This window comes from Eupeodes corollae, chromosome 3 (genome assembly GCF_945859685.1).
Source record: "Eupeodes corollae chromosome 3, idEupCoro1.1, whole genome shotgun sequence".
Lineage (NCBI taxonomy): Eukaryota > Metazoa > Arthropoda > Insecta > Diptera > Syrphidae > Eupeodes > Eupeodes corollae.
Genome location: NC_079149.1, coordinates 132,300,536 through 132,321,119, shown reverse-complemented (window position 1 = coordinate 132,321,119; position 20,584 = coordinate 132,300,536). Strand labels below are relative to the sequence as shown.

The following is a 20,584-nucleotide window of genomic DNA, read 5'->3' as shown; positions in this document are numbered from 1 at the left end:
TCTTAGAGTTAAAGGTATTGCAAAATTGTTTATAATTTTCAAAATTTTAAAGAAGTTTGCATCACTCAACGATTTTTAGCTGACTGGACTTATAACTCTGACCTAATGAACAAAATTAAAGTCCAACGACTTAAATGGCAAGGTCATTTAGTGCGAATGGACATCAATGCTCTAGCCCGAAAGGTCTTTGAATCCAATTCCGAGAGATGGCAGAGTAGAAGAAGACCGCGACTCAGGTGGCGCACGCAGGTGGGTAAAGATCCCAACCAACTTGGCGGTCGAAATTGGAGACAGCTAGATAAGGACCGAGCTGGCTGGAGACGCATGTTAGTTGAGGCCCAGGTCGGCCCCGGACTGCAGCTCCACCTTAAGTAAGTAAGTAAGGACTTTTAACGATCTAAACATTTTTTTCTAAAAATATTTGTTTCTTTGGATTTTTAAAAACATTACATTTTTTTTTTTTCAAAATACTCAAAACGAGTCAAACGACTCGTTAACGAAATTCAAATCTAAAACCTTTAACTGCACACAAAAAAATATTTAAGAAAAAAAATAATTGAAAACATTTACAATGAAACCCGGATAAGTGCCTATCGCATAAGTGCCTAACCCGCATAAGTAGGTACTTGTTTTTTTTATAACCAACATATTGAGGATTTGTTCATATAAAACGCATCTAATAAGTGCCTATCGCAAAACTATCTTCCCCGCTTAATTGCCTTTTATTTTGTAAACTTAAATTGAAATTTACTTGAAAAAAATTGTTTTAAGTACACAATTGAAATCATCAGAAAAAGACAAAATTTTCTTTTCATTTAGCGCTGCCTTGTGTTTCATGCTTTAAAGTTGAAATATAAAAAAGTAATAAACTTAATCTACTACAATGGGGAGACTAACTAGGTAGCTGTCACTGTCAAAATTTTAGCTGTCAAAGTATTGTTTTCATTTCCATTAGAAATTGTATTCATAAGAATTGTGAACAATGCCTTGAAAGGGCAACTGCAAATCCTCCGCCTGGTTGATGGCAAAACAAAATCAAGAAAGCAAATTGCTGAACAATTTAAATGCAATGTTTCTACTATTAATCGAGTGGCAAAAAACAAAACAAAGTTGGAAGAATCTTCACAAACAAACCAAAACTCTAAATGAAAACGTTTGCGAAAGAGTGCTAATGAAAAAGTAGAGAAAGGTCTTACTAAATGGTTTGATCAAATGCGATCTCAAAATGCAATAATCAGTGAAATTCAGCTAATGAGCAAGGCCAAGGAGTATGTTGTTAGATTAAATGAAGACTTTGAGCGAACAAGTGGCTAGCTTTGGCACTGGAAGCGAAAAGAAAATATAAGATACAGAAAAATTCAAGGTGATGTAGCTGACGAAGATGTTTCAGGAGCTGATCTATATCGCCAAGAAGTTTTGCCAAGTCTAATTTCCATGTACGAGCAATGTAACATCTTGAATGCTGACGAAAGTGGCCTTTGCTTCAAAGCATTACCAAATGGTACTTTAACAAAAAAGTACCATTTGATGAAATCTTAAAGCAAAAGAGAAAGGTTTTTCTTTTCAACTTAGAGACTGACAATGTTAAAATTGAGTTCTTACCAGCAAACACCACTTCGATCTTGCAGCCACTCCATCAAGGCATAATTCACTGCTTTAAGGCATATTACCTTCAAATAATAGTCCAAACAAAATTGTTGGCAATCGACAATTTTCCAAATCAATTACAATTCTTAACGCCCTCATATGCGTCAAACGAGCTTGGTGGCTTGTGAAACGTAATGCGATATCAAATTAATTTCGAAAGGTGAGTCTTATGTTTAAAGATTAGCTAAATTCGTCATATTTTTTTTATAGAATTGTTGATTTCTTCTTATTTTCTTATATGCTTGATTTCTTTTGATTCACGAGTTAGATTCTGGTGAAGATAGTGAAGGCAGTGCAGACATGGTCGAAGAAATATGGAACGTTCCAATAAATCGAACTATTTTTAAAGACTATGTCCAGTGCGATGACAATATCCAGTGTTATGGAGCTTTATCGTAGGAGGAAATAGTAGCAAAATTAAATAATGAAGATCAAGAAGAAGATAAGGAAGATGTTGAAAACAATGAAGAATAGTTATAACCGACCAGCTCCACCGAAACATTTAAAGCGCTGACGATCTTGAGAATATTTGTAAGCATAACAACACGGATGATATTGAAATCGAGTGTTTTGAAGAAAAAAAGCTCAAAATTTTAAAGCTAGGCATTTATGGTCAGGCGCTTATCCGGGTTTTCCTGTATTTGAAAAAGAAAAATCATACTCTTAAAATTTTCAAAATTAAGGTTTTTGGAATAAGTGACTTACACTTAAATTTTTAAGGATTATTTTAAATTCTTAAAATATGAGTACTATTTTTAAACAGAATCTTTAGATACAAGAGTAAGTTCGTTCGACCCACTGGGTGCATAATAACGTTTCAAATACCTTACCTCCTTCTATTTATAATTTCCCAAATGATACTTTCAAAAACTACTATCTAATACCTGTCTCTCTAAAAAATAATCCACAAAATTCCCAACGCAAGAAACTCATAATTCAAACGATAAACTTTTCTGTATCACTTGAAGCTGCTGCTTATCTCAAAACTTTTAACATGACCAACGACAACCAAGCCGAAAAACTATGACACTCTAATCTCCATAAACAACTCAATATCTAAAGATAAAGTCTGATGGCGTCCAAAACACCACTGTGCCGCCTTCACCGGTCGATACCGAAAATTATTATTATGTTGTACCTCTGCACAGGTTTTTAAGGTTGAGGGCGGATATGGATTTGGGTAAGGGGTATGGATTTGGTCGTGGAAAGTCGTCGTCGTCTTTGTAGGCGCCTGACTAATTTACATTCATCAGCCGATAGTTCGACGCTTATTATAGTCTTTATTAGCATAACGCAAGGGTCTCCCCGTTTATCGTTCCTGTTGCATATTTATATATATTTATTTATTTGTCTTTTAGATGCAACAACGGCAACCAAAGACCCATAGTGCCACACACCAAGCTCCAAACCGTAAGGCGAGAGGCGAATATAAACAAATTTACATCACATTAAGGTGTCAAAGATGCAAGTCAAATAGATGCATGCATCTAAAAACCTGTATCTTATGCAAATTAAAGAATAAAATGTATCTATAGGTATATACGTTTGTGTATAGATATGTTTTTTGAAGTATCTCTAACACTGAAACTAACACTATGACACTTACCTTTTAGTGGTGTCTTGGAGTGCACTTTTTGCTCTGTGGAACGTCTTGAAATGACCTTTTTAGCAGGCGGTGAACCTTTAAGAGAGTTGATGGTGCTGCTAAGTGCTGTAGCTGTATTTGAGGATTGTGTAGTTGTAGATGCTGGTGCTGCTGCTGCTGGTGATGCTGCGGCGGTGGTTGCTGTTGTTGGTGTAGTTGCAACAATTGGTGATGATAGATTTTGCTGTTGTTGCTGAGCATTATTATTGTTATTATTATTTGGTGATGGTCGTTTTTCTGAAAGAAAAAAAAAGGAAAATTAAATTGGTTATAATTGAAAATTTAATTTATTTACTGGAATAAATAAATGGACCCATGTTTGAGAGCAGGGTTGACAGATTTGGGACAAAACTCTTACTTACAACATTCAATAAAAATAAAGGTTCCTTGCAAAGGAAGGTAGTTCATTCGGAAGATTTAAAAAGTCAAATCGAAATTAGAAAAAGAAAAAGTCTGCTATTGGTCCTTTTGACTTAAATAATGTTTATTAGAGAAAGTCCCCTTTTGTATGTTATAGTCAGTAGAACTAAAGGTCTAATAACCAAGGTTATGTCAATGATATGGACAAAACTCATAAAGACCATATGGGTTCATTTTGGTAGACAATTATTAGAGATTCAGAATGAAAATGGAAGTGAAAGATATTGAAAAGATGAAATTCAGTAACAGTTAAAGATTTTTTTCAAATGTATTGGAAATTTTATTTCCTCTTATTTGTTTATGGATTGAGATTAGATTAGATTAGATAGATTTTTTATTAGAATATTATAAATACATTTTACAAATCATAAACTTGTTAATCCGATAAGAAGTCACTTCCAAAAAAGATAATTCTTGTTTCCTTTAAAGTAGGGCATTTTCCAACAAAATGAATAGCGTCCTCTCTTTCTCCAAGATTGCACATACTGCATTCCAATGGTAATTCGGGTCTATGTGGTATGAAATTCAGGCTTATAAGTTCGCTTCGGAGTTTAACCATTGTTGAAATCTCGTTCACACTATTTGCATCACTAAAGTAGTTTCTTTCAGCAAGATTGTGGTCCAGCCTTCTATAAGTAGTTCTGAATAAGGACTCAGAAGCTTCAGCTACATAATTTTCTCTACATTTTTCATCTTATTTTGCAATCACATCATATAAGATGTCCTTGCAACTTGATATGCTTCCAACGTTTTAATTGAACCCCACGTAATATCCTTCGGCGAGGCAATTCCACTCCCTGTACCAGCAATCTTTATTTTGTGCGGCTTTAAGAGCTACTTTCTTGACCAGTCGGGAATCAGGCATCTTGAAAACTTTTAGTAAATAGTCCGCTTGCAGTTAAAGGGATTTGACGAATAAAGGTGAAAGTCCTGTCTCTAGCATAATAACATGGTTGGGTGTGTTCAATGGCAGACGAAATGAAATACTCTTTTCACGTAGTGAGTTAGTAAGTTTCTACACTGTGAGAAACTTTTTACATCCCCAAACTTGGTCGCCGTAAAAAAGTATACTCTCCGCTGCAGCTTCAAAGACTATATATTTTCGATGCCTTCCACCTCCTCTTTTAAGAATCATCACCTTGAATTTTTGAGTTTTGACAACCAAATTCCATAAACAACAGTAATTGTAAATCTTGTTTATCATGGAGTGTCTCTGGGGAGTAAGCAAACAAGACTATATCATCCGCGAACATCAATCCTCCAAGAAGGAAATCAATAAGATCATTTATGAAGAGCTAAAAAAGAGGGTAGAACTCAGTGCGCATCCCTGCCTCACCCCTGCCGAAGTTGCAAACCAATCCGAAAGTTCCGCTCCATTCCAACCTGTAGCCTGTGTTCCTCTGTACAACTCTTTGAGTATTAGGCCAAACTACAACAAAAATCCCAGATTGTACCTACACTTTGTAAAATAAGGCACCTCTGTTGATCGTGTCAAAAGCTGCTTTGAAATCAATGAAAAATATATACAATTTTTTACCTTGCATGCAAAAGCTTTCAGCAAGGCTTCTGAGGATAAAGATATTGTCGATTGTAAAGTATCCGGATCTAAAACCAGCTTGACACTCTCTTAGCACATTTTTAGTAACATTGTTGTAAGGATCTTATATGTTGCATTTGGAAAAGAGATTCCTCGATAGTTCGCTGCATCCAACAAGGATCCTTTTTTGTGTATCGGGAATATTACAGCAGTCCTGAATTCATCTACCGGAAGATTCCCCTCAAAAACATTATTAAATAATGTTACCAGATGTTCTTTCAGTGTGACGCTTCCGTATTTGTAGAACTCTACTGGAATACCATTTGAACCTGTCGCTTTCCTATATTTTAGTGTCCATTAAGTTTGTTCAAGTTCATGCATACTAAATTCTGGGTCTAAAATTTCGTCCTCAAATCGAGGAACTGCATATTGCCAGTTTGCTAACATGTGCTCATTGAAAGGTATTCAAAAACCGTTTAGATATGACAGAGCTAACCGTGGAGGGGGTGTTCCAATATTTGTTGGTTGCGACGTACAATGTTAACTCCGTTGCAGTTCAGAACAAGGAAGTAAAATTGAATATCTGTTTATAGAAATTGTAGGCGCTCAAAGAAAAATTCTGGTTGGGACGGTTTATGGACCAACCATTAATATAAATTTCCTGCCGCTTATGACATTACTCGAAGTTCTGACTCTATCATGTCCTGATATATTAATATGTGGCGACTTTAATAGTAATTAGCTAACCCAAAACGATCTGCTGGATAGCTTACGCACCTTCAGTTTACACCCCGTTAACTCTATCCTACCTTCCCATGTTTCTAACACAAGTTCTACCCTTTTAGACCTATTCTGGGTGAGTGATTTAAGAAAAGTTATACATTACGATCAATTATCTGCCCCAGCCTTTTCTAGACATGATTTAATTTACTTGACTCATGACTTTGATTTACAGGTCGTTACTCAAAGTTTCCAATTTCAGGGATTGATATTGAAGCGTTAGAGGTAAATGCTAGAACCACAAATTGAGATACGATCTATAACCTGCCCTCGTCAGATCTTCAAGTCGATTTTCTCAACAAAACTGTTAAGAGGTTCAATGATAACTTTGTTCAGGTACGACCAAAAAGCCGTAGAAGCGCCAAATCAACCTGTAAGTTAACGTTGTATATCCGTTCCCTTATAAAAAGCGCGATCTTGCATATAAGGCTTGGGTACGATATCGAGTATTAGAACTAAGGCGCACTTACTGCTCGCTACGTAACAAGGTGGTGACCGAAATAAGAAATGCCAAAAGGCGTAGTTTTTCAAATTACCTAAGCCATTCGCAAGGAGGTCGAAAATTATTGGAAAGTCTGCGAAATTATCCTATGCAATGGAACCTAGCAAAAATCTTACCTACACCAAAAAATTCTAAAGGGATAGAGTTCAGGCCTATTCAATCTGGTTTCAGGAAGAAATATAGTTGTATCACTGCCTTAATCAATGTTATTGAAGACTTGAGGATGTCAATGGATAAAGATCATGTATCATTTTTAGTCCTCTTAGACTTTTCGAAAGCTTTCGATTCAGTTGACCACACTTTATTAAGCAGTAAACTTATTAACGAATTTAATTTTTCTTCTGCGGCAGCAAACTTAATTTTTCATACCTTACAGGTAGATCACAAGCTGTGGAAATAAATGTTTCGCTATCAAATTTTCTACCGAATTTAAATGGTGTTCCGCAAGGCTCCACTCTTGGTCCATTGTTGTTTTCAATGTACATTAATTCAATTCCAAACTTAATGAAATTTTGTTCCTAAGCTTTGTACCCCGATGATGTGCAGCTTTACTTAAATTGTCCCCTTGGTTTAATTGAACACTACATTGAATGCTAAAAGAATGACCTTGAAAGGATTCAGAATTGGTACACAGAAAATAGGCTTCAACTAAATCCTTTAAAGACTAAATGTATAGTTATTTCCCGAACACCTCTCGATGTGTCTTACTTTCCTCGTATTGTCATGAACCATACCCCGATAGAATTTGTTGAGACTGCTAAAAATTTAGGAATAATATTTAATCGTTTTTTAACATGGGACAACCATATTAACACCATAGTTGGTAAGACTTATGGAGCCTTGCGTCCATTGTTTGCGGCCCAGCATTATACTCCCATAAAAACACGTATTTTACTTGCCTCAAAAAAAAATACCAATTCTTACTTATGGATGCGATTTTTTTTTCTTGTAGTTACCAAAGTAAACGAAATTTTACAGTCGCATTCAAAAATACTGCCCGCCGAAATTTTTGGACTTCGAAGATATGATCACATCTCAGAAATTTCAAATAATATTCCAAACATGTCATTTGAAAACATGCTCAATTTTCGGACATTGTCCTTGCTTTCTGTTATCATGGGTTGGTATGTAGAAATGGCGATCTCAAGGCAACCTAGCCTGAGATCCAATCAGAGCTGTAGTGCGCCGTTTTGATACCAAAAACTCGTTCGACCTGTGATTGAAAGGGATAGATTTATAGAGAAGCTTCATAGCGATTATGTTAGAGCCATTTTGTCGCATTGAGAAAAAAGATTAGGTCTTTAATCTTTGTTATCTGTAATCATACTTTCACAGACACCTCGCTATCTCTTCCACAGAATACGACGATCCTCATCTGTCAGATCATTACAACTTATCAGCCCACGTTACTCTTCTCTTACTTCTAAACGTCACTTTTATGTTAATAGCATTCGGCTTTGGAATGAATTGCCAAGATCAATAAAAGAGAAACGTGATGCTGTCAAGGCAAAACTCGAAATCAAAAAATACTTGTCAAGATCGTAATTTTATACATACAATATCTAATAGAAATGAAAATGAAAATAAGTTTTCGAAATTGAAATAAAATATAAATAAAATAAAATATATAAGCCTCTGTAATTTCAAACTTAATTTATGTACAAAGGTCACAACTTTAAGAAGTTTTCTAATGGCATAATATTTATTTGAAATCCAGTTCTTCCACAGATGTCCACACGAGGCAACACACTCAAAAAAGAAGTTAAATCAAGTCTAGCGGCCTAAGACTATGCAATGAATAATGTAAATTTGTTACTCATTAACACGTATTTTTATTGCATATTTTTTGGATGTATCCCATTAGTTCAAATTTAACTGAAATTTACCTATTTGAAAACTTAAAAACATCTTCTTTGACATCTAATCAAATTTCAATATTACTTCACAGTCTTTAACATTCATAATTTTCCTATTATAAGTTTACACCTACTTCTAGAAACTAATGCTTGTTCCTAGTTAACCAATAACTAATTGGACTTTTATGACACTATTTTGAATCAATAGAATCAAGACTAATGATTAAAATTATCTTATATCTTCGACTCTCTACAAGTAAACTTTAATGCAACCCATAATAGTTATCTACATAAGTAAACTTCAAATTGAACTTAAAAAATAAAGATAAATAATAATTATCATATAAACAACAATCACAATTCATATTGTTATAAATTCCAATTAATTGTTACCTTGCCATTGCCATCAGGCATATGTTTACCCAGATATGAAGATACGAAAATGGCTTGAGTGTTGTTCAATGTGCATTGGCAATGTGCGCTGCTCAGACTTCAAAATCCCACACTCTCCATTCACTTGCTATTAGTTTCCACAGTAAATCAATGATCTTGTGCTTCCGATAAACCTATTTCTCGCCTCTGGCTTATAACTGGCTTTAGAGTCATATCTGTAGCTGTAGCCGTAGATGTTTTGAAGCTAAAGCTAAAGCAGATAGGTACCAAACTCGAAGTCGGCATCCAACGACATAACCATAAACATAAATGAACACAACCGACAAATCGCGATTTTCCATTAAAGGATTGAATTAATTTATTCATCCATATGCCATATGAAGAGAGGAAGGAGGAGAGGTGTTCCACACTCTGCTCCGAGTTCCGTAAAAGAGCTTAGAGTGAAGATATGCAGAGGCGATATAGTGCACCATTATGCACCTGTTGGCTTAGAGTGCTCCAGAGTCATAGATACATATACTCAAGAATTGTTCAAGTCGATGCTTTAAAAATATATAAATATGCGGATTTGTGTTAACAGGAATTAAGGAGAAAGAAAAAAAGAGTCCGTAATTTGGCGAAAGATTTAGATACAAAATAAGGAGCTATGTAGCTTTATGTTCCAAGAGTGGATTTAGGTCAATTTGAAAAGTAGCAATTAGATAAATATTCAACAAGTTTATTTTTCTTTTTTGTATCTTATCTTTTTGCGTTCAACAATTCAAATAAGTTGTAAAACGACGAATGAGCGATTTAACACTTCAATGCACTCTCAACGGAAAGGTAAGTTTAACTTTTTTTTTGAAAAGCGAGCTGGAGCTGGATAGCCTTGGTTTGGTTGCCAAAAAAAATGAAAAACGAAGAAAAATGCACTCACAGCAAGCCTAAGTGAATGTCGTCGTGAATATAAAGTTATCGGCATCATGTACCTGAAACGTATTTTGTATTTCCCTTGCAAGTAGTTGAATGTTGCTAAGGCTATTCGCGATTGCATTTAAAAAATTGATTTTATTTTAAATTCATGCTATACACGTTTTACGACACAATGGCAAAACTGGCTTCTGTGAATGCAAACAAATGGAGCAGGTAAGACAGGTCCTTAAAACAGTAATTTTAGTGCTTTAAAATGTGCTAGCTCTACAGCTTACTTTTATGGGTGGATTTTAAATATGTGCATTAAAATCTTAACGACATTGATTCAATTACTACTTAAAATTTTTACGAGTACAAATTTGTTGAAATATCGGTCAATAAATTTAATGTTTTTTTTTTTAAATCTTTTGCAAAGTAAAAAAATTATATTTTTTCCTTTGTTTACTTTGTAAAGTGTTAAATAAGTTATTTGACGGCTAATAGTTAAAGGTTAGAAAAAATTGACCATTAAAGGAGAAAAATGTCTGTTTCCAATGTCAAATAGTAAAAATTCGACCGCCATGGTTGGTAAATGGAATATTAATTCAATATCACCGCCAACAACCAATTCGTGACCAAACAAATTTTCAGTAAGAATATTTCAAATAGTGTTTCGAATTTTTAAACTTAAGGGGCCAAACATTTATATCAGCGGTCGCCAAATGGAGGACCGCGGTGGAAATAATCAATTTCTAAGAAAACACAGTTTTAAAACACAAACAATCGGAAGTGAAGAGTTCTGGATAAAATTTGTTTGTAGTAATAAATATCCAGAATTACAAAAATTAGCTTTGAAACTTCTCACTTTGTTTGAATCGACATATATTTGTGAAGCAGCATTTTCGAAGACGAAGTTCAAAAATCAAATGGGGTGGCGCAACAGTCCGTTGTGAACCAGGGCCTAGTGACTTACAACTCTCAACCATTCCTGTGTGCGAGTACTGTTGTCAGGAATGGAAGGGACCTACAATTTAAGGCCGAATCCGAACGGCTAGTTTGAGAAAGCACTTTTTCATGACAAGAATTACTCTTGAAGGATTTGTCAATTCTTCGCAAGAGGCAGTACCCGCGAAATTATTTTTTTAAATTAAGCTGGCACAGGCAGGGATTGAACCCAAGACCCCTTACATGACAGTCCAACGCACTAACCATCATGCCACGGGTACTACAGAAAAGACGAAGTTCATTAAGAATAAATTTCGATCTCGACTTACTACTGAACATCTCCAGAATTAAATGTCAATAGCTTGCACCAATTTTACTCCAAACTTCAGACAGATAATTCGCAATAAAAATTTTATTTTCGCATTGTATGTAACACACTTCCTTTGTTATTTCCTTAATTACATTTGTTTAATAAATATTTGTTCTTATAAATAAAATGTCCGGACTACGATGGTCCTTTCATTTCGTAAAACGGACCCCCAGTGAAACTTATTGGAGACCACTGATTAACATAATGACAGAATCCATAATTTTTTTAAATAAAACAATGTCACATAAAACTGACAATGAGAATTCTTTTTAATGTTTAGTTATCGATTGTAAGATTACTCAGTATTTGAGTTGAAATTGCTGAACCACGATTATGCAATTGGCAAAAAAACAGTAGCCGGTAATTTAATCACATAGTTTCAGTCATGTTTCATAGTACGTATCTTTGAACCAGAAAACCTTCGTTTTTCCAAAATTGTATAGCAAATTTAATAGTGAGGGAGAAGTGATTTGAAAACTTTTTTTTTTAATTTCTGTATGATCAAAACCTCTGATGTACTGGGTTTCAAACAGCCACCAAACAAGGAACCCCTGGTTTGATCAGGAATCTCGGCAGGCAAATGCAGGCAAACAAAAGGCACGCAAAGCGGCGCTGCATAAAAGGACGAGAGCTGCTCATGAGCTCTTTGAGCAGAAGAGGCGAGATGAACGCCGACTTCTCAGAAGGATAAATAGAGGCTACAATGAAAAGCATGCGGTCGAAGGTGTTGAGAGGTTTAAAAGCAGGAATGAAGTTCGGAAGTTTAAGGAACAGGTGAAACGAAATCGACAGGTACATAAACCTAGAACCGAAGGCTGCAAAGACGAAAGTGGAAACTGGAGACAGACTGTATAACGTCAACGACGAACTGAATTCCGCTGTCAGGCAGGATGATTCATTCAACATAGACGACGAAAGCCAACAATCCCGTCCTCCCGACTTAGACGAACTAAAGATTGCCATATCTAAGCTGAAGTCTAATAAAGCCGCTGGAGCGAATGGCTTGAATGCTGAGCTTTAAAGCAGCTGGAGATAAGTTGGTTAGGAGCATGCACCAACTAATCTCTAAGACAAGGTCGAAAGAAAGTATGCCCGATGAATGGAATTTCAGTATTGTTTGCCCGATCCTAAAAAAAGGAGACCCTCTAAACTGCACCAACTATAGAGGAATAAGTCTACTTAACATCGCCTATAAAATTTTCTGAACGTCTAAGGCCCTTCGTCAACAACCTCATAGGTCTTATCAGTGTGGTTTTAGACCAGGAAAGTCCACAGCTGATCAAATATTCACATCACGGCAGATCCTGGAAAAAACCCAAGAACATCAAATCGATACCCACCATCTTTTCATCGATTTCAAGGCCGCATATGGCAGCATCTACAGGGACGAGCATTATAGAGCCATGTCTAGTTTAAGCATCCCTGCCAAACTCGTCCGTTTGTGCAGGATGATCATGGAGAATTCACGATGCTCCATAAAGGTTGGAAACAACTTAACATAACCTTTTCGATGTCAAAAAAGGCTTTAGACAAGGTGATGCGCTGCAATGTGATTTTTTTAACATCGTGCTTGAGTGCAGAGCTCACACACTAGAGGCACTATTTTTCAAAAGTCTGTCCAATTACTTGCATATGCTGATGACATTGACATAATCGGAAGAACTCGTGATGTCAATGGGGCGTCTGTGAGTATTGAGGCAGAGGCGGCAAAAATGGTTTCAACGGTTAATGAGGGCAAAACAAAGTACATGCTGTCGTCAATAAAAGACAAGGAAAGAACACCGACGTCTTGGTTAAAACGTCACCATCGACAGACGTAACTTTAAGGTAGTCAAGGACTTCGTCTACCTAGGCCCCGCTGTAAACGCAAAAAACAACAGCAGCGCTGAGATCAAACGCAGAATAACTATTGCTAACCGCTGTTTCTTTGGACTAACAAAGCAATTGAGTAGTAAAGTCCTTTCTCGAGGGACCAAAGGTTGCAGAAGCATGCACTACGACAAAAGCGGATGAAAGCACCTTGGGTCTGTTGAATAGTTCTTCGTGTGATCTACGGCCCCATATGCATCGAAGGGGAGTGGAGGAAAAGATGGAACAACGAGCTGTACGGGCTGTATACCTACGCAGACTTTGCCAGAAGGGTAAAAGTCCAACGACTAAGATGGTTGGGTCACGTAAAGCGCATGGAAACCAATGCTCCGGCCCGGAAAGTCTTCGAATCCACACCCACAGGACAGCGCAGTAGTGGAAAACCGCTGCAGAAATGGAAGTTGACCTCACCAGACTTGGAGCGCGAAACTGGAGACATCTAGCTAGGGACCGAGCTACATGGAGAAGTTTGTTAGGTGAGGCCCTAGTTCATTCAGGACTACAGCGCCATCTTAAGTCAGTAAGTAAACTCATAAACTTAAGTTTATGACTCTTTAACAAAGTAACACAAAGAACTGCGTCCGATTTGTTAATTTTGAATAATTTCTTTCATCATTTCTTTCTTTAAAAATGTAGTTCTTACAAAATTGAATTCAAATCGAACCGAAATTACATTGAGTTTTAAATATTTGTCAACATTGGAAATACATTTTTTTTTAAACAGGGACGCTATAATAGTAGAGCGACAGGGACAGCAAACGACGCCATATTTCTTGCCGCTCGTTTTACATTTCTCTTATGTAAGGTTTACCATTTCATGATGTAAAAATATACGAGCCAACAACGAGTCAAAATTATTAAATTTTAGTACCGAAATTCGGAGTGGTCTAAACGTTAATATCGCTACGTCCAATTTATGGTCCTCATAATCGTCTAGTAGATCAACAAATGAGCGTGTAGTGGAAAAAATTTGAATGCACAGGCACAGTAAAAAATGTTTCCGTGGCAGTGAGACAAGGAAGTTCCCGTAGTGTCCAAAATATTGATGCCAGTGAGATTTCAGTTGCAGAAAGCCCAAATGTTCTTCTCACAGAGTTGGTCATATCTGTGACGTCGTTGTGGCGAATTTAGATCTTGGCCCAAATCCTTACAGGATTAAATTGACGCCAGAACTGAAGTCGCTTGGCCACCAGAAGCGTCGTATGTTCGTAAATTGGGCTGAGCAACAACTTGAATATGATTCGAATTTTCATAGAAAAATCACCTTCAGCTATGAGGTTCATATCTGGCTGAATTTCCTCGTCAATAAACAAAATATGTGGTATTGGTCTGGCAGCAATCCACACGTACTCCATGAGTCATCATTGAATTCAGAAAAAATTACGGTTTGGTGTGCTTTATGGGCCGGCGGCGGTGGAGTCATTGGACCGTTCTTCTTCCGCGATGATGTGAATATGGATCGCTACCGTTCAATAATAACCGAATATTTTCGGCCCCAATTGGATAATATGGGCATGTGGTGCCACAAGCCACATAGCGAATGTGGAGCTACAGAAAGTATATGGTCTATGCCAACAAGCCAACGAAGATTGATGAACTTTGTACGAATATCAAACGTGAAATTGCAGCGGTATCGGCCGATTTATGCTTGAAAACTGTGTCTGGACTTCTGCAAGCGTGCCCGTGATGGCAAAGAAATCGAGTTCCATACATAATAGCATCAAATGTACTTTCACAGGAAAAGAATTTCATTGATATCGAAAATATCTTGAAGAGTTACCAAAGCTAAGCTAAAAATTACATACATTTTTGCATGCCACTTGTTTCTATAAAACCCAGTTCAATATTTCTCAAGTTTTCTTCAATGAGTTATTATTGATAATATAAAACAAGAAAAGCCTCTTTTAATAACCAAAAACTATACTGTTTCTACAAAATAAGAGTAATCCATAAAGTAACAAGTTTTATTGTATTCCACACGTGAACCTCTAAGCCCCAAATTCTTTATTATGTCCAAATTCATTCGAGCTAAGGAACATAAAAATACTCCTAACCTGTTGTGATTCTGTGTAAACATACGATCAAATGTTTATACAAAAATGTTGCTGAGACCGTATATGAATTCGCCGCAATGTTTCCTTCCATTCAAAATGAGTATGTTGCATAGTTTGAGTGGAATAAATAGTTTGAGTGTTTTTTTAATAACAAAATACAGATGCAAGCTCCTAAGAAACTGGTTTCCATTTCTATCCATCCAATTAGGCCTTGAGTTGAACTCAAGCCATGTTTTTTATTTTTGTTTTACATTTTTGTTTCTTCATTCTCTTTAACTAAGAACCACAAAAAGATAATAATTCTTTATTTTTCTTTCACAGGTTTAAGAACTGAAAAAAAGATAGATATTGTTCTTCCATAATTCACCGGTAAACAACAAATTGACTTTCTGTTAGTTGAAAAAACAAATTATGTTCCTATAAAGTGGCCGAGCAGAGATATAGTTGGGTTTTCAATATAATAAACCCAAATAGCGTTAATTGACCGAGTCGAACACAAAGTTCCCCATTTTTATCTCGAGAATGTACACATACCTTACCTACCTACTTATTCGGACCTACATACAAATCTAAATAAATAAGCTCGTTCTAGTTGCCGATAGATAGTTTACTTGAACCCACTCTCTAAGTGGTCAATGTCAAAGTCATTTTCGTGTTTGTTGTAAAGTGGGAAATGTTTCGGTTGAGAGAAAAAGATAAATTATTCAATTCCCCATCAGATACCAAAAAGTAAAAAAAATACTTAATAATAATCCCCCTTTTATATTCGTAAATTAGTGAGATTGTTAGGTCAGGTATAAGAATAGGTAGGTATAGATATAGAAGCTTAAACGGTTAATGTCCCCATTTGCATCCAATTATAATATGGCGATTGTCCCAATTTTGTATGATTATATTCTTTTTGCAAAAAGCTTTCCTGATTATTTTTTGCGTATGTTCCCTGACAAAGTCGTAATTAATTACATCACGGCAAAACAACAGACCATTCTATATGCAGATGAATCTGAATATCATCTCTCCACATGGACCAAAGTTGCTAACTACCGTTTTGTTGGTTGTTCGTTGGATGTTGGATTGTTTCCTGGACCGTTTGCTACTGTGCTGTTGAAAGTCTGACGCTGATGCTTAAGTTGTTCATTTTATGGCGCAATGTTTCTTGAAACTTGGCAGGGTAGCTTAAGCAGCTATAAGAAGCTAACCGGTCAACATCAGAGAGTTGAAGAGAGTTCAACAAAAATGGCGAAAGAGGTGATAAGATGATGACGATGGCTGTGACGATGACAACGGCTACCGAAGCCGGCGGCGATGGCTCAGCGGCAACTGTGACCATAATAATGGAGTCACTGGCCGAGCATAAGATCCACAAACCGCTCCGGTGTTGATTTGTTTGCAAAACAACAAAACTGGCTTTTTGGCTTTGGAATTATAATGGATCCGTTAACTTGGCTGATTTAGCACATATTTTGGTACTTATATAAAAATATACGAAAAAGTATCTACAAAACAAATAGCCGATGGTGATTTTTGGCATTTGCCCTTCTCGAAAGACCGTAATGTTATTTCTCATTATTAAGTGTGAGCATGCTGTGGTCTTGTGTGCCTCGTCATCTCTCGTTTTCAAATTCATTCACTATCTCACTAAAAACTTGGGTTTGACGGATGCTTAGGTTTTTTTTCTGATGTGTTCTACCCTAACCTATATATCTAAAGATACTTTAAATAAATTGAAGAACTTTTACGGAAACATTTATCGACTTTAAACTGATTTCAGAACGTAAACAAAAAATATATATGTCATTTAACCATTTTAGGGAAGAACAAAAGTGACGTAGGTTTAACGTGAGGTGAATGTTTAACGAGAACAAAGTCAATTTAGATTAATTGACTTTGAAATGTTGATAAAACAACCAAAATGGAGTATAGACCCTGAAAATTAATGTAAAGTTTAGAATGCTTTTCGTTCCTTTTTGGTTACTTATTCATTACGTCTGTTACCAGTAGTAAATACGATATAAGGCAGTCGGGTATTATGTAAAGAGAGTAAATTGATGTGTAACTGATTTTAAAATATAGGAATTATTCATCATAAGAAGTTTATGGGTATTAAAAATTACATTACATCAGAACACATTCAGGAATACTCATGATTTGTTTGAAATACTTGGCAAACTCTTACATATGGGGAATTAAGATAGGTCCATTTATTCATAATTTAAAATTCTTTCGACTTTCAGTCAAATTTCAAAACTCACAATCACAAAATTTTAAGTGCTTTAGTTAAAATAAAATTGTGTAACAATATGCCTTTCAAATAGAAGATACCTCACTCTTCGTCCTTAAAAGACGGACGAAAGTCCTGAAGTCAAGCAATAGCCTTTCAGCAAGAATTTTTCGAAGTAGAAGAAAAAAAAGGTGTATTATATAAGTCATGCATTGCAAATTAAAACTTGGATGAAGAATATATTTTTATCTAGCAAAAATCGTTACTTGAAACTTTCAAAACATCTGACATCATAACTCAATCACCTATGACTACAGACTAATTGGAAATACGTTTTATAGCCTACGATATTTTTTTTAATCTGGCTTTTAAAAAACAATCCTTTTTGAATCCCAAAAAACCGACACTGTTTTCAGAAGTTTTGAAATTTTGCCAAAATTTTAGGTCATTGCATTGAAAATTATTATAAATTTAAAAATATTTTTGAATTTATTGTTTTAGCAATTCTTTCGGCCGGGAATATGTCAGCAGTTAAATAAATAAACTATAGATGGAGGAACAATCCGTTGAGAACTAGGGACTATTGACTTTTAACTCCCATCCATTCATACAGCAAGTAGTTTTGTCAGGGATGAAAGTGACCTACAGTTTTTTTTTAAGCCGAATCCGAAAGGCTCGGTTCCTAGCTAGATGTCTCCAGTTTCGCGCTCCAAGTTGGGTGAGGTCACTTTCCACTTGTCCGCGCCACCTGATCCGCGGTCTTCCTCTACTGCGCTGTCTTGTGGGTGTGGATTCGAAGACTTTCTGGGCTGGAGCATTGGTTTCCATACGCTCTACGTGACCCAGCCATCTTAGTCGTTGGACTTTTACCCTTCTGGCTAAGTCTTTGTCGATGTACAGCCCGTACAGCTCATCGTTCCATCTTCATCTCCACTCCCCTTCGATGCATACGGGATCGTAGATCACACGAAGAGCTTTTCTCTCGAACCGACCGAAAGTGCTTTCATCCGCTTTTGTCATAGTCAATGCTTTTGCACCGTATAGCAGGACTGGTATTAGAGATAAGGGTCTTATATAGCAACACTTTGGTCCCTCGAGAGAGGACTTTACCACTCAATTGCTTTCTTAGTCCAAAGAAAAAGCGGTTATTCTGCGTTTGATCTCTGCGCTGGTGTTGTTTTCTGCATATACAGCGGAGCCTAGGTAGACGAAGTACTTGACTACCTCAAGGTTACGTCTGTCGATGTTGACGTATTGACTAAGACGTCGGTGTTGTAGGTCCTTTCCTGACGACAGCATGTACTTTGTTTTGGCCTCATTAAGCATTAAACCCATTTCTGCCGCCTCTGCCTCAATACTCACAAAACCCTCATTGACATCCAATCAAAATCAGCATATGCTAGTAATTGGACAGACTTTTGAAAGATATTGCCTTTATATTGTTGAATTGTGACCTCTGCACTATTCTTTCAAGTACGATGTTAAAAAAATCACATGACAGTGAATAACCTTGTCTAAAACCTTTTTTGACATCAAAAGGTTCTGTTAAGTTGTTTAAAACCTTTATGGAGCAGCGTGAATTCTCCATGATCATCCTGCACAAACGGACGAGTTTGGCAGGGATGCCAAAACTAGACATGAATCTATACACTTCGTCCCTGTGGATGCTGTCATATGCGGCCTTGAAATCGATGAAAAGATGGTGGGTATCGATTTGATGTTCTTGGGTTTTTTCCAGGATCTGCCGTGATGTAAATATTTGATCAGCTGTGGACTTTCCTGGTCTAAAACCACACTGATAAGGACCTATCAGGTTGTTGACGATGGGCTTTAGACTTTCACATATTACGGCAGAGAAGATTTTGTAGGCGATGTTAAGTAGGCTGATGCCTCTACAAGTTGGTGCAATTTAGAAGACCTCCTTTTTTCCGGATCGGGCAAACAATATTGAGGTTCCAATCATCGGGCATGCTTTTTTCTGACCATATCTTACAGATAAGTTCGTGCATGCTCCTAACCAACTTATCTTCAGCTGCTTTAAATAGCTTGGCATTCAAGCCATCTGCTCCAGCGGCTTTATTAGACTTCAACTTAGATATGGCAATCTTTACTTCGTCTAAGTCGGGAGGGCGGGGTTGTTGGCTTTCATCGTCTATGTGGAATGGATCATCCTGACAGTGGAATTTGGTTCGTCGTCCCCGTTATACAGTCTGTAGCAGTGGTCCTTCCATATCCTCAGCATTGACTGCGGTTCCACTATGATTTTTCCACTTTCGTCTTTGCAGCCTTCGGTTCTAGTTTTATGTACCTATGAAGTTCGTTTCACCTGTTCATAGAACTGTCGAGCTTCATTCCTGCTTTTAAACCTCTCAACATCTTCGACCACGCTTCTCATGCCCTCTCTTTTTCCTTCTGAGAAGCCGGTGTTCCTTCGCTTCTTCTGCTCGTAGAGCTCATGAGCAGCTCTTATTCTTTTATGCAGTGCCGCTTTGCGTGCCTGTTGTTTGGCTGCTTTTGCCTGCTGACATTCCTTATCAAACCAGGGGTTCCTTGTTGGTGGCTGTTTGAAACCCACCACATCGGAGTCGGCTTCACTGATTGCATCTTGGCAATGTTGCCACTGGTTTTCGAAACATTGTGTTGGTGGCAGAGAACTTCGAGAGAGGAAACTTGTAACTCGGTCGAAAAAGGATTTGGCGATCTCTGTACCTTCTCTGTTGTACCTTCTCCCAGCACCTCCCTGTTTTGCCTTGGGTCTGGAAATCCGAAGTGCTACCTTGGCTACAACGAGGTAATGGTCTGAGTCGATGTTTGCTCCTCGGAAAGTTAGAACATCCATGATGCTGGAAGCGTGTCTGGAGTCGATCTCAATATGATCAATCTGGTTGACGGTAGATTGATCTGAAGAAGTCCAAGTTCCTTTGTGGATGTTGAGGTGTGGAAAACGCGTACTGGCTACCATGACGTTTCGCCCCGCAGAGAGAGCCTGAATCCGTTGTCGGAAGTGTTGTAGTGCAGGCTGTTTTTCCCGATTATTCCACCAAAGATGTCTTCCCTTCGCCCAGGACGATTTTAATATCGTAGCTAGGACACTTCTCATATGCTTTGTCTAAAAGCTCAAAGAACATATCTTTGGTGTTGTCGTCTTTCTCAATACTTCTTGCCTAAGTCTGGCTCCGATGACAAAGCCGCATCCAAATAAGCGCTGTTGGTTTTCGTGGTAGCAGCTACCATAGTAAATATCGCAGTTTTTCAACCTCTGTTTTGTCCGGCCTATCCCATCGTATTTCCTGGATGGCGGTGATGTCTGCTTTGTATTTGTATTCCCAGAAATTGTGTTTTTCTATTAATTTTTAAACACAAATTGATTTTTAACTTCCCATAGGAAGTTATTGTAATGGGTCCGATTTGTCAAATTGAAAATTTTGACATTTCTCGACGTTTCAAGGTCCCT

The 20,584-nt window shown here is 37.0% G+C and overlaps 1 protein-coding gene across 4 annotated transcripts in view; it reads right to left on the bottom strand.

The window, feature by feature from the left end:
* LOC129949753 (mucin-2) overlaps positions 1 to 20,584 on the bottom strand; it is a 354,544-nt gene that overhangs the window by 81,907 nt on the left and 252,053 nt on the right. For all 4 annotated transcript variants that reach the window (XM_056061389.1, XM_056061391.1, XM_056061390.1 and 1 more), the window contains one exon: positions 3,254 to 3,529. In XM_056061389.1, the coding sequence (XP_055917364.1) occupies positions 3,254 to 3,529 (276 nt within the window). The remainder of the gene's footprint in view (positions 1 to 3,253; positions 3,530 to 20,584) is intronic.